This window comes from Barbus barbus (genome assembly GCF_936440315.1).
Source record: "Barbus barbus genome assembly, chromosome: 25".
Classification (NCBI taxonomy): Eukaryota; Metazoa; Chordata; class Actinopteri; order Cypriniformes; family Cyprinidae; genus Barbus; species Barbus barbus.
This window is the reverse complement of record NC_136753.1, coordinates 15,822,005-15,837,541: the sequence shown is the minus strand read 5'-3', so window position 1 is coordinate 15,837,541 and position 15,537 is coordinate 15,822,005. Positions and strand designations below refer to the sequence as shown.

At 38.6% G+C, this 15,537-nt stretch overlaps 1 protein-coding gene across 6 annotated transcripts in view; it reads left to right on the top strand.

Annotated features, from left to right (window-relative positions):
• The window catches only part of LOC306844649 (ecotropic viral integration site 5 protein homolog), a 50,137-nt gene that overhangs the window by 2,822 nt on the left and 31,778 nt on the right, over window positions 1–15,537 (top strand). For 4 of the 6 annotated variants that reach the window (XM_079376935.1, XM_079376932.1, XM_079376937.1 and 1 more), the window contains exon 2: window positions 11,691–11,917. In XM_079376935.1, the coding sequence (XP_079233061.1) occupies window positions 11,691–11,917 (227 nt within the window). Of the gene's footprint in view, window positions 1–341; window positions 410–11,690; window positions 11,918–15,537 lie in introns of those variants that run through there. The other 2 variants (XM_079376938.1, XM_079376934.1) reach the window with 2 other exon arrangements.

Genomic DNA, 15,537 nt, shown 5'->3' with positions numbered 1-15,537 from the left:
TGGTGCGCTTAGTTGATCAATGGCTTTGGGAAAACGGCCAACTACTAAAATTTTTCTCGCTTCCATTTAGTGTGATATCCTTGGTGTTTACATTTTCAAGGGTGACAAGATTTATAGTGCGGGAAGTTCATACTGAAGAAAAGAAAAAGCACCTTTCTCCACTTTAGATAGTTACCTTTCACCGTCATCCTCTGGCCCCATCAAGGTCGCTAGAATGAAACGTGAACCACTGGATCTCTAACACTGGCTTTGCAGTGATTACAGCTGATCTACTCTGATCGCTGCTGATCCACTTTAGTCGTGAGCCCATCCTTCTTATTCTGTGCACTCCGAACTGCATTGCTATGTGCTGTTGTAGCACTTTAGTGGAACATGCAGCTTCAGGAAGTGGACTGTAGTGTGTCCTGAGGTATGTTTGCCAGTCATATGATTAGATTTCCTTGATTTGTCAGGCCGATAATCCACTAAATGCTTCTGACAGTCTTTTAGATCAGAACTAGTATGTGTTTTTGTGGGAATGCTAATGCTGGATGTTGACTGACTTCAAGGGTAAGGGTGTGATTTTGATGTCTTTGTGGTGGCTTGTGGGTGTAAACTTTGGCTGTGTCGCTTGAGATTATAACCAAAGTCTTGCAACCAAATGACTTGCCTTTACTTGTCTTCTGGAACGCTTCTTGTCTGGCAGAGGAGCTGTTGCTTTGCTTTGATGCCATTTTTTCCCGTAACCCTGAAGCATCGGTTATTGGGATCGTTCATTCATTGTTCTTATTCATATGGTCCAAATATGTTGGCTCCATCTCATTGCATACAATTTGTCACATTGAATAGAGCAGGAATTTAACAGAGCATTCCTGCAGGGGATCTTCTTCTAAATGGCCTCCATGTGGCTCAGTCTAAACTTGTTCTTCTCTCCCTCGCTTTCTCTGTCCTTCCTTTCTCCTGCATGTGCCTCAGACAAACATCTTGCTTCCATTTGTCCTGAGCAAATGGAATTTCTGTTTGCATTGCAGACAGGCATTATTGGAGTTCCCTTTTTAAGAGTATCTTGCCTTTTCAGACTGCATGACTTGGAGAATTTTTGGCCTTAAACGTTTGAGTCAGGCAGTAGTGCACAGACGTAAGCAAACCTGCACATTCCCTACCAGTAAAGTGCTGACTGGTGAAAGCGAGCGGAAAGATACAATGCAACAAAATAAATCTGCTTAGTATAAGGTTTGTGTAGGACTATTGGTAATATTCCTGTCTGTCTCGCACAGCGAAATGCCATTGGTTTGCCTAACAGTGACTCTGCTGTTATGTCATCATGTCTTATGTTGGGCTTTTCATCGTTCAGTATTCAGATTGTTGCTTCTTTGTTATTGTCATCCCTTTTGACAAACAATGTGGAAAACTAGAACTGCAGCCTTGATTTACGCATGCTGTTGAAGATCACTAGATAAGACGCCACCTGCGAGACAGGCCTCCTGCTGCAGGCCCATACAGAGGACGTCATTAAACTTAGTGTGGTTTGAAGGCTTAAAGCATTCCATTACAATAAGTCCCTAAAGTGTGGTTGTAAATCAGTGTTTTAGTGAACATAATATGGGAGAAGACCATCTGGGCCATGTGAGAAGTCATCGACTATACATGAAGTGCTCATCTGCTGTTTATGCATTTTGAAGGAAGATTCTGGGTTAAATGGAACAATCATTCTCGGACAGAAAATGACAGCAAAGGAAGTCAAAAGCAGAAATGTGACTGAATTGTTCGGTACAAATGTTTATTACTTCATGAAGTTGTCTAGTTTGTCTTTTTGAGGACATATGCTGGCTAACCAAACAACCAATAAGTTTCATGCTTTTGGTCACAAGCCAAGAGCGAGCTGCTTACATACTGTTTCTATGACTTTGTGGTACTCACAAACAGACTGAGACAGAGTGAAATGCATTTTCATTCAGCTTCTCTATTTTGTTTCTAAAATGCATTGGTCTAAACAGACACAGTGCATGCAAAAATTTGACCATGGTTTAAGGTCCAATTCTCACTTAACTATGGCATTTGGCACTAGGGATGGTAAGATTCACCGATTTGCATCGGTGCATCGGCATAAAAGCTTACGATGCGATGCATCGATTTAAATAAGCGTGCATCGGATACAGTTGGCATTTGTATCGCGATGCATCATTTCTAACATCTGCATCGGTAAAAAACGATTTATTCATATATAATTATTATTAGATGCGCTATTCTTTTAATATTTATAAAGCGACCAATATTTTATGTAACTTTTAGATTGATTTCTCCTTTCTGAACTGTTGCGAAAGCGCATTCTCTCATCACCACTGCAGCTGCTACGTGATTATGACGTATCACAACAACACTACGTAGACCGAGAGCTGTCCTCCTGAGAGTTACCACCTAGAACGGATTAACATGGCAGACTCGGAACTCTTTCTTCCACCAAGTCATTTTAAATCTAGTGTTTGGAAATACTTTGGGTTTTATAAGCGAGATGGAAATCTTGACAAAACCCATGCAATTTGTAAAATATGTCGCGCCGCTATAAAATATACAGGCAGTACGACTAATTTAACAACACACTTGAAGTTACAGAACATTTCTTTATTGTTTATCCCCGAGCAGCATTCTTAAATGGTTTCACCTGTTAAATGTTTGAGCTGTTAAAAGTAACTAGAGACAAGACAGGAAAAGAATATCTGTTTTTATTTAATCTTTTGGTTTTGTAAAAAAAAAACTAATCTTTTGTTTGTGAAAGAGCCATGTGTAAAAAGTCAGATGGCACTTAAGATACTTTAAGATAAGATTTCTGTCGGAACAAAATAAATAAAAATTAAATATCTACATATTGAATTGCACAGTATATTATTTTTCTCCATTGCATCGTATTACACTGAATCACATCATGTTGAATCGAAATCGTATCGCACCGCATCGTAATAGGAGTTGATCATATCGCATCGCATCGGTAGCTGCCTATATGTATCTTTAATGTATCGCATCGTTGGCTATGCATCGAGATGCGTATCGCATCGGCCTCAGTTATGGAGATGCACATCCCTAATAAACTCCTAATTAGCTGCTTATTAGTACTTAGTAAGGTTGTTAAGTTTAGGAATTGTGTAGGACTAGGAATGTGGAATATGTTTATGCAGAATATGTGGTTTATAAGTACTAATACACAGCTAATATGTTAGTAATAGGCATGCTATAATAAGCGACTATCGTAATTAGTGAGAATTGGTCCCTATGCTAAAGTGTTACTGTCAAATCTTTGTCTTAATTACTACTGTTTGTTGTCAGAACATGATAAACAATTGCCAAACAGGAGAATAAAATCAAGTTTTTAAAACACGTTTTTCACAAAGCTTGTTGCAGTTATTGGATGGCAGATTTAGGAATGCATTGGTACACTGCACATTATTTTGTAATCAGACATATTACCCATCCAGTTTTCACCCAGGCTGCCTCATTAGAACTTGAATTAATGTGAATAAGTGTGAATTTGGAACTGTGAAAAACACAAATGTTTTAGTGGGCTTCCAGAGTATTGTAACATAAACCGAGCATATCGACTGAATTTGCCTTTGCAAAATGCCTAAACCTCTCTCTTGTCTTAAAGCAAAATAATTTTCCTTGTAGTGAACAGGTGTTGAAAATTATAAATAGCGGTTTTCCAAAATAACCCATGCTGCGTTTGTCAGTTGTTGTCTTAAAGCTCTCTTTATATTGATGTGTGTTGTTAGGGCAGCAGGTTGGCTCTCCTGTGGACTATTTGGACAGCTGAAGCAGAATCCATAACAAACAGTGGAGGCCACAGCACTTTAGGTAGAGACATGACCGCCTCCTGCTCGCTTGGTTAAAAAAATTAACAGGGAATCAGACTCACAGCTTTCTCTTCGCTCACAGAGAGGCAGCTCGGACTTGCACAGTGACATTTTTCTATTGCTCTGAAGGAATGGTTCACCCCAAAACTATTATTATTTATTCACCTTATGTCATTGAATCTGTATGCTGTTATTCTTTTCCACAAAGCAGAAAAGGACATTTGAAGAATCTAGAGAACCATCAAAAAAAGGGAACTCACAAATTGTTCCTAGATATTTAAATGGCCTTCTATAAATTATGTAAAACCTGGTGTGACACGTTGAGACATCAATCGGATTGAATGTGACCACAAATGCTTAATCAGAGGGAAGATTATCTGTGAATGACTAGGCTACTTAGTGTTTTTTTTCTAACAAAGTTATTGTAAAACTTCAGATTACTTTGAATATAGTGCCAAAGTTATGTCAGCAGCTTTTTTCTGACGGATGTGGTTGTTTATGACCTGTTTTTGTATGGAAAATAGCCGCGCTATGATTATTCAAGATATCATGATAAATAAAAAAAGACAGAAGTAATCTTGACAACATTGTAGGTTACAAGGACAAGTTACAAAAAACATTAGTGAATGCTGCAGTAAAAACCATAACAGTAATTTTTAACTTTGATGCGTAATCAAGTCAGTCTAGACAGCATGTCTGACTCAAGTCAGCCCACTTTCCTCTGTTCATTAGCACTTATAAGGCATCACTTTTTTATTATTTTATTTATATTACTCTGTGTATTGTGCTACATTAGCAGGGTCAGCACAGGGTCATAGCACCAAAAACGGTGGTCATCTATAGCTGCTGTTTCCTGTTTTCCTGTGCAGCACAGGATCTGTGCCAGCATGCATGTCTGCAGGTTTCTACACAGCTTGACATAATGACAGACTGTTATTGTTATTTGCTTTCTGTCTTTAATGAACACTCTCTTCTCTTCTCTGGCTCTCACTCTGCATTTGTACCTCTGGCCAGTTAATGGGTTGCAGGAAAACATTGTGTTGACTTCAGCATGTTCTAAAGTCCATGTAGTGTTTTTTTCCTTCTCCTGAACCTCCAGCAGTGCGGACAGAAAGTGCAAGCACATCATTTTCTTGTTCTCCGTCTAGAATGAGCCGAAGTCTGACTGTCGGGGGCTTTTATTGACAGTATATCACTGTCAGGTGGAGGTCACTCACAACAGAAGCTTGAGTCATGAATGAATGCGTCTTTGTCCAAGAAATGTGCCCCTCTGTTTATCCAGTGCAGAGAAAACAAGGATCACAGTATTTTTAAATATCTAATAGGGCTGTCTGTTTTGTGAAATTGATCGTACATACTTGACAAAACTAAAACAGTATAGTTAAAATAGTATTTAAATATTTATTTTATTCACAAACTTTACATCAATTGTAAAAGTTTACCAACATTTCCTTTAACCCTAAAACACAACTATAATTCAAAAGACGGGTTAAACTTTTGGAAAAATAAATACAGAAAATTACTTCATATTAATACTACTTTTGACCCTATTTTTACAGACTTTTCTTGGAGTATAATAAATGTTATAACATTTTAACATACTTCTAACTTAAAGCTATGCATTTTTGAAAATAAAAATTTGATGATTAAAAAAAACAAAACGGCAAAAAAAGTGACTTCTTGGTGAATTTTTACTAGTTGGCTACATTCTGCACTAATTTCTCACACTTCCCTAATTTCTAGTACAAAATTGAATTGTATATAGCACTTTTATGTTCGATCTCATTTTAAATGGTGTTACTTGCAATTTATGTGTTATCAACTAAAAGATTAAAGTTGTTTCCTTCTGTAGTATGTATATTGGGCAAGACTGCACAGGTTTCAAGTTCTGTTTTTTACAACGTCTTCATGTCAGATGATTTCATGTCTGAAAACTGGCACTTTCATGTCCGTGGCACACAGATATTGCATATGTGCCGGACTTGCCTTTTATGTACCTGTTTGTGTTTTTGTATCTAGTAGTTAGTAGTTCCACTGTTAGAAGAGGGAGACCTGGGAAATTTCATGAAACATAATGAAAATGCATGAGGCCTGACCTTCATCTCTTTTTTTTTTTTTTTTTTTGTGTGTCTTGTTCAGCAAACACAGACCAGCACCTCTGCATGAATCATTTAGAAGGCCAGAGCAGAGGAAATGATATTGTTCTGTTTCCTAGCAGTTACTCTCGTCCTCTGAAAACCCTCGTTCCCCTGAGAGGCTAAGTCAGGCTTACCCAAATTATGTTTTCTTTACTTGCAGTATTGACTCACTTCTTTGACAGTGCTAGCATGCTCAGTCAGTCAGACATGTACCACAGCTGAGTGAATGATACCGTCTGTGATGTGGTGAGACAGTTACTCTCTTATGTGTTGCATGATATATAAAAGACTGTGCTCATGGGTAGATCAGCAGGGAGGGCTCTGAAATCTGATTTCGGTTTATGAAGCCAGGCAGATTGTATTTACATGTGTGTGTGCAGCTCCTAATGCACATAAACAGTTAACAGCTGTGTGAACGTGTTACAGCTGTTGCCATAATGATTGATGCAGATCTTAGACAAACTGGCCAGTTCTGTTTGGTACACAATGTGAGGATGAGGCATGTGGCTTATGAGATTTCAACTCGACTATTTGTTGATTCTTACCCAACTAAAAGTTGTAATTCATATTATTTATTGTTGTTAAAGAGAGAGTTTCCCAAAAATGAAAATTCTGTCATTAATTGCTTACCTTCATGTTGTTCCAAACCTGTAAGACCTTCATTCATATTCAGAACACAAATTAAGATATTTTTGATGAAATCCGAGAGCTTTCTGGGCCTGCATACACTCTAAAAAATGCTGGGTTAAATACAACCCAGTGCTGGGTAAATATTGGACCGAACACATGCAGGGTTGTTTTCAATCAATAGTTGGGTTAAATGTTTAACCCAACCTTCTGGGCAGTAACCCAACTGCTGGGTAAAAACAACTCAATTGCTGGGTTCATCCATATTTTACCCAGCGCTGGGTTGTTTTAACCCAGCATTTTTGTGTAGACAGCAACACAGCTGAAATGTTTCCAGGCCCAGAAACGTAGTATGGACATTATTTAAAAAGTCCATGAGACATCAGTGGTTCAACCGTAATTTTATGAAGCAACGAGAATACTTTTTGTGTTCAAAGAAAACAAATATAACGACTTTATTCAGTTTTTGGCGCACTCTAAAAAATGCTGGGTTAAATACAGCCCAGCGCTGGGTAAAATATGGATGAAGCCAGCGACTGGGTTGTTTTTACCCAGCGGTTGGGTTACTGCCCAGAAGGTTGGGTTAAACATTTAACCCAACTATTGGTTGAAAACAACCCAGCATGTGTTCGGTCCAATATTTAACCCAGCATTTTTTTTAATTTAGTAATTGCTAGTAAAATTCTCACGAAACATTAATTAGAACATTGAATTAAATGTGAAACTTTTAAATAGACTGAAATAAAATATTTTCTTACAAGACATACTTCAATAATCTTCCTTTTATTTTTACAATGCACACAAAGAGCTTATGAATCACACACACACACACACACACACACACACGTTTGTTTTTGTGAAAAGTGGGGCCATCCCATAGGCGTAATGGTTTTTATACTGTACAAACTGTATCTGCTAATTGCCCTACACCTACCCTACACTTAAAGGTACCCTACACTTAGCCCTCACAGGAGACTGTGCATTTCTACTGTCCCCCCCAAAAAAACTCACTCTGTATGATTTATAGGCGTTTTGAAAAGTGGGGACACGGGTCAATGTCCTGAAAAGTCACCTTCACCTTGTAATACCGGTGTCATACAAATTGATGTCCTCATTTGTCACACACACACACACACACACACACACACACTCACTCACTCACTCACACTCTCTCAATGAAATATATATTGTAATACTAATTTAATGCATTTTATACAATTGTAACTGCACTTTGTTCTGGTGTTCCTGTTTATGCCCCGCCTCTTTTTGAGTCACTCTTCTGACTGTAATGCTATCTAAAAGCCCTATTTGCACGGGATTAGTATTACCTGGTGACCTCCAGTCATTTGTAATAATTGCGGAGGTTGTCTGTGATCTTAATCCCGTGCGAATCGGCCATGTCTGTAACTTGTAAAGTAAAAATTCTCCCGCAAATGACCTACCATATTTCGCCGAACACCAAGGTCCTGTGATAATATTAGTCCCGTGCGAATCGGCATCTCTGTGATTTGGCCAGCATTTGGCGGGTCGTATATCATTTTTCAAGGTTTTTGTTTCCTGTGCGCCTTTTTATCCATCTTTTGCAAAGAATGGAGCTGCGTTGGAGTGTTTCATAGTATTTTGGGTGCTGTCATTTTGCTACACCATACAATTTGCAGAAAGAGAAAGCTGAAACTTGATTACAAATAAATCAAGCATAAAGCTTGAGATATTATTTTAACCTGGTGAAATGTAAATGACACAGAGCACAAAACTATATTAGTTTCTTCTTTTTTTTTTTAAATCCATCTAATTGGACCATAGAACGGGACTCTCAAAGCCTTGACATCCGGGTATTCGGGAGATAAGTCAGTAATTTCGAGTAAAATCACAGGCTTCACTTATCCCGTGCGAATGCACCACACGAAATTCAGATGTGGGGGGGTAATTTCAAAATCACACAAGGTCCCCAGATAATACTAATCCCGTGCGAATAGGGCTTAAGAAAGGGTGTTTCCGACCTTGACTTCGAGTCATTTCTAGGCATTTTGCTGGGGAATACTATAAAATTTTGGTGATTTGTAAAACCACAGAAGCCGTGCATGGGCACGTGGTCATAATTTGTCAGAAATGGCGATTGCAAGAGGAAACGTGATCTGTCTTGTAGAGGATTCAGAGAAGTGCCGCATGCAAATGAGAAACCTGCTTTGTTGTGCAGAGGTAGACTTCCCCTGGGTTTATCATTACAGCTCAGTTATGTCGTGAAGCTCGGTGTGGTGAGCTCAAACGTCACAGATGTTTTGCAGGAAAATGATTTTTTTTTTCTCTGTAGGGTAAATTCCAAGGCATGAATTAGCATTACAGCTGTAAAAGGGAAAGCATAAGCTTATTCTGCTTCTGTCTGCTATACAGCTTCCTCAGTGTCTTCTACATGAGCACTTTGACCCCAGGTGACACCTACACAGCAGTGTGACTTTTGGAATTTGCAAAGCTGCTGATGGTGTTTGAAGACGGAAGACTCTTCAGGGCTCGGAAAATCGCTAGCCCGACGTCCCGGGGCTATTGTGTTTTCCAGTCGGGCTACCAAAATGTATCACTGCCCTGCCCCGACGGGCTACCTTAAAATACAGGGCTTCCACGCAGTGTTCCCTCTAAGCTGAGCGTGTGCGCGACCGCGCTTCTTCCACCGCGGCCGCGCAGAAGAAATAATGTGCCTTGCGCACACAAGTTGGGAAGCCATTTGATTGAATGCCGCCAGTAAAAGGGAAAGAATAGCAATGCTCGGGCAAACCGCTATAGAGCTGATGTGACGACAGAGTTAGAACCGGTGAATGCGGTTTACAGGTTTCACCTAAACTGTACATCATTTAGTTACATCAAGGGTCAAATCAAATATAAATAGCACATTAAAGTTAAAAGTTACACACTTATTTGTGCGCGTGCTGTACAAGTCTGGTATAAAGAATGCTTTTGCTCAGGTGCCCGAAATGTCTGCCCAATAGAGAAAAGTTTTGCTCAGCAAGAAATAAAATTAGAGGGAACATTGCTCCCACAGGTCCTTAAATTTGATACAACTAAATTGAAGAGTTTTTAAGGCCTTATACCATTTAACGTATTTAAAACTAAGATTTTTTTTTTCAAATTGCCTTCTGTAGAATTCTGTAGATACCTTGTAAATAGTCAAATAAAACTCTTTCCTTGATATTCGTTGATATTTGTGTATTGAAAATGTTTTTGATTGACATTTATGGTCTTTATTTTATTTGGGCTAGTTCAATTAATTTTCGGGCTACCAAAATCTGAAGAGTACCTGCCCGAAGGGCTACCAGGGATTTAGAAATTTTGTGATTTACCTGTTATTTCTCCTGTGGATTTGTTTATGGAATTAGCAAGGACCTCAGCTAGGGTGACATCTTTCTTCAGGTAAGAGCAAAGTATACCAAGGAAATCCTAGATGGAGGAGAGTTCTTGGCTTTCTAATGTTACAGTGTTCTGGCCTGCTTTTCCCAGTTGTCTTAAGGTTTTCCGTACTGTCAGTTGACACAAGTTTCTGCTTGGTGCCTTTTTAATGTCTTCATTTCATTGTGATTCAGTTTCTGTGAGTCAGTTTTTGTACTATTGTCGTTGTGTACTTTCCACTGGAACGACATCAAACATTTCCTTAGTCCAAACCTTCTAGAGGTCGTATTTGAAAATATAGAATGACAAATGGCATCAGTTTCCAATCTATGGTGTACACGCCTAACTAATGACCTAGTAAACCATTTTGCTCTTGTAGCTGTAAGGAATGAGTGTTTTATAAAACACTTACACAGTTTAAAGAGCCTATAAAATGGCTTCACAAATACAGTTTTCTTTCCTGTGTTGACAGCATATTTTTCATTGATTGAGGAAGGTGGTCATGTTTAGTCAGAGACAAGTAATAATTGGTTTTAGTGGTGGGGAGGTTTTCATTTATAGAACATTTTATTGGACAAATAATTAGACATGCCCACAAAGAGTGGAAGATGAGGTATCAATATTTTGGTTTTCCTAAAAAATATATAATATAAATGTGTAAAATATAAAAGTTTTAGGACTACATTAGCATATAGATAGTCTCAAAGGTATGTCTAAGTTTTTGTCTGAAAAGTGTCTTTTATTGTCTGATGATTACAAAGGAGAAATTTAATTTATATATATAACCACAACTGTTTGGTCATCAAAATTCTTCTTTGTGTTCTGTGGAAGAAAGAAAATTTTAAATTTTGGGTGAAATTTTTTTAGTTTTAAAAATAGTGCTTTTATGAGTGTTTTTAAAATCACAGACAAAAACAAAAGGTGTTATAAAAGGGAAAGTGAACAATTACACAGTACAGTCCAAACCGAGTATGAAAACCAGTGTGTTAGGATGCGGTATTCAGAACTTTGCCACATTCAAATATTGGACATCACAAAGCTGTTACTGACCTGAATTTTTCCATACATGAGAACGTCTGTGTGAGATATTTAGGCTCTCAGTATGTCAGGCCATCTCAGTATCCTTGCTAGCAATGATTAAATCATTCGGTTTTTATTTTTTTTATGCATCTTATTGAAGAAATGGTCTCAGTTGGTTTCACAATTTATTGCATTGTTCAATGTTATTGTTCAATATCTATCTATTATAACGCCATTTATGTAGCTTAGATTTACATAAAAATGTGTTTTTATTATTGCATTAGGTGTTAGAATCAATTGAAAATAACAAAAAAAAAATAACTTTTTTTCCTTTTTATTGATGGGATAGTAGTGAAACAGGAAGCGAAGTGGGAGAGAGAGAGAGTGGGGATGGGATCGGGAAAGGTCCGCGAGCCAGGGCTGGAACACGGGATGCCCGAAGCGCAATGACGCTACATGTCGACTCGCTGCCTGCGAGGCTATTGGCGCAGACAACATGATGATTATTTCAAATATTTGTACATTTTTTAGAGGCTAAACCCTGAAAACTATCATGTTGTTCGACAAATCATATATTATATAAAGAAGCATTTTTTATAACAATACATTTATAATATCCCGTCTTTAGTTGACTAAAATCAAGAATTTTAGATGTTTTCTGAATTCATCTTTACAATTAAACAAGTTTTTCATTTTTCCAAAGGTGGCGACAGACAAGGTAGCAGGCAAGCTGAGTTCGACTCTTTCATGGGTGAAGAACTCGGTGTCGCTCACGGTGAGTCAGATGGCTAGTCAGGTGGCCACCCCCTCCTCGCTGCACACCGCTGTGGCTTCATCCACGGCCTCGCTGTCCTCGCCCTCCTCAGCCTCCCCGACCCAGCTCAGCCCAGATGATGTGGAGCTGTTGGCCAAACTAGAGGAGCAGAACAGGTACGAGTGCTTCACCCAATGTCATCTGGAGGATTTATTTCAAGTCTTCATCTTTAGTGTTTGCCAAAGCACAACACTTGAACAATTATCCCATTCCCAGAAGTATTTTGGCAGCATCATTTGGTTAAATTTCAGTGCATATTGGGTGTTACACCATCTATGTTGCAGACAAGTGGCATATGCAAATAAATATATATATTTTTAGTTTTAAATGATCTCTTTTTGTTAAATTATTGCTTTCATACTTCCTTTTACTGCTTAAAGGATGAATCTTTGATTTGATTTAAGGTCATTTTAGATGAACGGAACAACTTTATTGCAACTTTATTGAAGTTATAAACGTCTACAACCTTTATTTATTTATGTTTTTGCTTTTGTTTTTTGTGCACTTGTTTGGCCTTCGGACTTGCAGACTTTCGTTTTAAAGTTTGTCCATCCTTGTGTTGAGGAGCTCTAGTCTTGTCCAGCTTCTCTTCTGGTGTGGTCCAAATTTAGCCTGCTCTCATACAAACAGTGATATGTCAAGAGCACTGACATGATGTTAACAAAGTGAAAGCCTTTGCTGGAGTGGCTGTGTTGTGTTCTCAGACGAGTGATGGCACAGTACTTTTCCAAATATAGAACCTGCGGGAGATGAGGGTCTTGGGAACTGTCTGTCTGTTCTCCTGTAATCCACAATCTTCTCATGATAGCAAATGTGAGAGTTGCTCACATATAGTTGAAGGAAATGTCATGAACAAGGTTGGTGAATTTGCTCCAAATTATTCACGTGGGTGACACTGGTTCGAGTCCTGCTAGTGATGTGTCCTGATCCTATTCCTCCTTTCACACTACTGATCAAAGGTGTGGGGTTGGTTAAAAAATTTTTTTTTAAACGTTTTTAAAGAAGGCTCTTGCTCACTAAAGGTCTTTGAACACTGAGTCTGAAAAAACTCATAAAAAATTAAATACAACCTCATGTTGTCAATCATGTTTACACACTGCCTCCGAAACTTTCGTCTGTCATAAAAAAAATCGTACCAGGTTCGTTTTTCTGCGTTTTCGCATCCAATGCAAGCATTTTGATAGGAAAGGATGAAGGATACGAAAAAAAAAGATAAATGATCAAATATTATTGTGCATTTATGCTTTTTCCATCTTATTCCCTTCAAATTTACTATGTTAACCCAGTTTGATCTGTGACCTTTATTAAATAGCAGAGTGGGAGTGGTGCTCAGGCCAGCTGACCTTTGACCCCAGCCTTCATCAGGACAGCTGGAGACTACAGCTGGTCCCAGAGATGACTAACAATGGCCTATCACTTGCTGTCTCCCACAGTACTCATGCCATTAGTGTGATGCTGCCTGGCACATGTCAGAGAGTGTGTCTCCTCTCGAGTCAACACAAGCCTCAGCACTGTCATAATGCTCACATGATAGCAAAGCAGAGTAAAACATTTGACAAAGACATTTAAACCTTGCTTGCTTTGGAAAACCACAAATTGCCACATTAGAAACCAGGAAGGAGATATAAGAGATATAAAATAAGGAATATAAAATTTTCCTGCCTGGTTTCACATAAGAAGAATTGGTGACCTTATCAGCACCTGCAGCTGATTTCCTGGCTGTTTTAAAGTGTTAATGGGCATGTTGACCTTTTTGTGAGCATAAATTTGAATTAGTGTTGGCAGATCAAAGCCCCGCCCCTTTCCTCATTAATTATTGAATAGGTTGCCCAATGCTTGCGTTCATCTTGCTGTTTCTGGTATCACAGGCTGGTTTCGGTATTAGAACGGAATCAGAGTGATCCGCTTGGGCGAGTGCAACACCCACACAGAGTTCTCTCTGCAGCATGGAAAGTAGGGCAGAAGCTCAGAGGATCTGTGGAGTGTTTGGAGCTCTGATTCTTCACATGTGGCCATATGGGCTTGTCTTGCCACTGCAGAAACGGGGTCTCAATTTATTTTCTCACGTTTATTTATTGATTTGTTAATTCATGTTTCCTATGGCTCAGTTAATAAAGAAGCAGCTAATCCATACCGACATTCCCCCGAAAAGTCAGAGCCAAAGTCAGAAACGCTGTGCTCAAAAGAACTAAATTGTGAACAGCATGAGAGATTGATATTCCAGATTCACTCATGTCTTGCTTACACACCGAAACTCTTTTTCATATATGGCAGAGTTTCAAAGGCAACTCAGTTATTTTTGGATTGCAGCATGTTTCGGCTAGTAGCTTTTTTTAAGGTATAAAAAGGCTACTAGCCGAAACGTTAGTTAATAATTATGCTTAAGTGAGTGTGCAGTTGTTCTCCTCTACTTCATTTATATTTTTTTCCCCTTCAACTTGCACCTCATAAGGTGTGCGTTTGCCTTGCCTCGCTTGCTTTATTAAGGATTGGATTGCAGCATGTATCATAATGCATGTGATGTTGCTGATACTCAGCCCTACCTTACACTAGCATTAAAAAGTTCAGGATTTGATAAAATAAATGTTTTCAAAAGCTTTCTCTTATCCTCACCAAGGCTGATTTATTTGATCGAAAATACAATAAAATAATTTATGAGGTAGTATTACAATATAAAATGACTATTTTCCATTTTAAAAAATTTTAAAATGCAATTTCTTCCTCTGATGGTAAAGCTGAATTTTTAGCAGCCATTAATCCAGTCTTTAAGGCCCCGATATACTTCAAGTGAAGTTTGTTTTCGTTCTTCGTATGGGGGCAAAAAGAAGTTTGAAAAGACTGAGAGACGGTATACTTTTTTCGAACATTCCAACACCCCCAAGCTGCTGGAGGCGGGGTGTATATTAATGTAAACATGTCGCAACACTCGCGCGAATGCCCTAAACACAACAACGATGCAGTGATGCTGTATCTAGGTCTTTTATTAAACTGGATAAATTACACGTTTTTATATTTTATGTGGTATCATGATTTGATTTAAAAACAAAGGTTTATTATTGTATGTTCTTTTGGCATTTCATTTATTGTTTACCTTTTTAAATTCGCTTCTTGAAAGAACAACAGCAGCAGCAGTATGGTGCAACATTTATTTGAAACGCATGTATTTGGTACTTGCTACCTTTATATCTTTACTCTTTCCTTTCATACTTTTCATGGCTTTGGAAAACTTGCATCTGATGTTTCTCTACGTCGCTTTTTGCATAACTCCGGGTCGTCGACACCAAGTTTCATTGCAATTTCTTTCTAGGAATTAAATGCTTTCTCTGAAACTTTAAAGTCTCTCCGCGAGCGATCGTACAGGTGCGGATATATTTGTGGCAGCTCAGCTGTTAAACAGTGTATTTATGTTGCTAGTGACTTGGAGATGTTGTTCCCCTGCCTGACCTTGTTGAATGAGAAGAAAAATTGCGCACCAAAGGTGGAGCTCCAGAACACACCCACCGATTGCGTAATTGCCACGGACCAATGGTAGCTCAAAGGTGTTTTGGAGCCAAAACGAACTCCCCCAGAAAGTTTGCTTTGGTGAACTGTATCGAGCTGCCAAAACGAACTTCGTTTCGGCCTGATTTTGTTCGAAATGATGTCATATCAGTTCGTTCTTCGATTTCATTTGAAGTATATTTGGGCCTTTAGTGTCCCATGATTTTCCAGAAACCCTTCTAATGTGCTGTTCAAG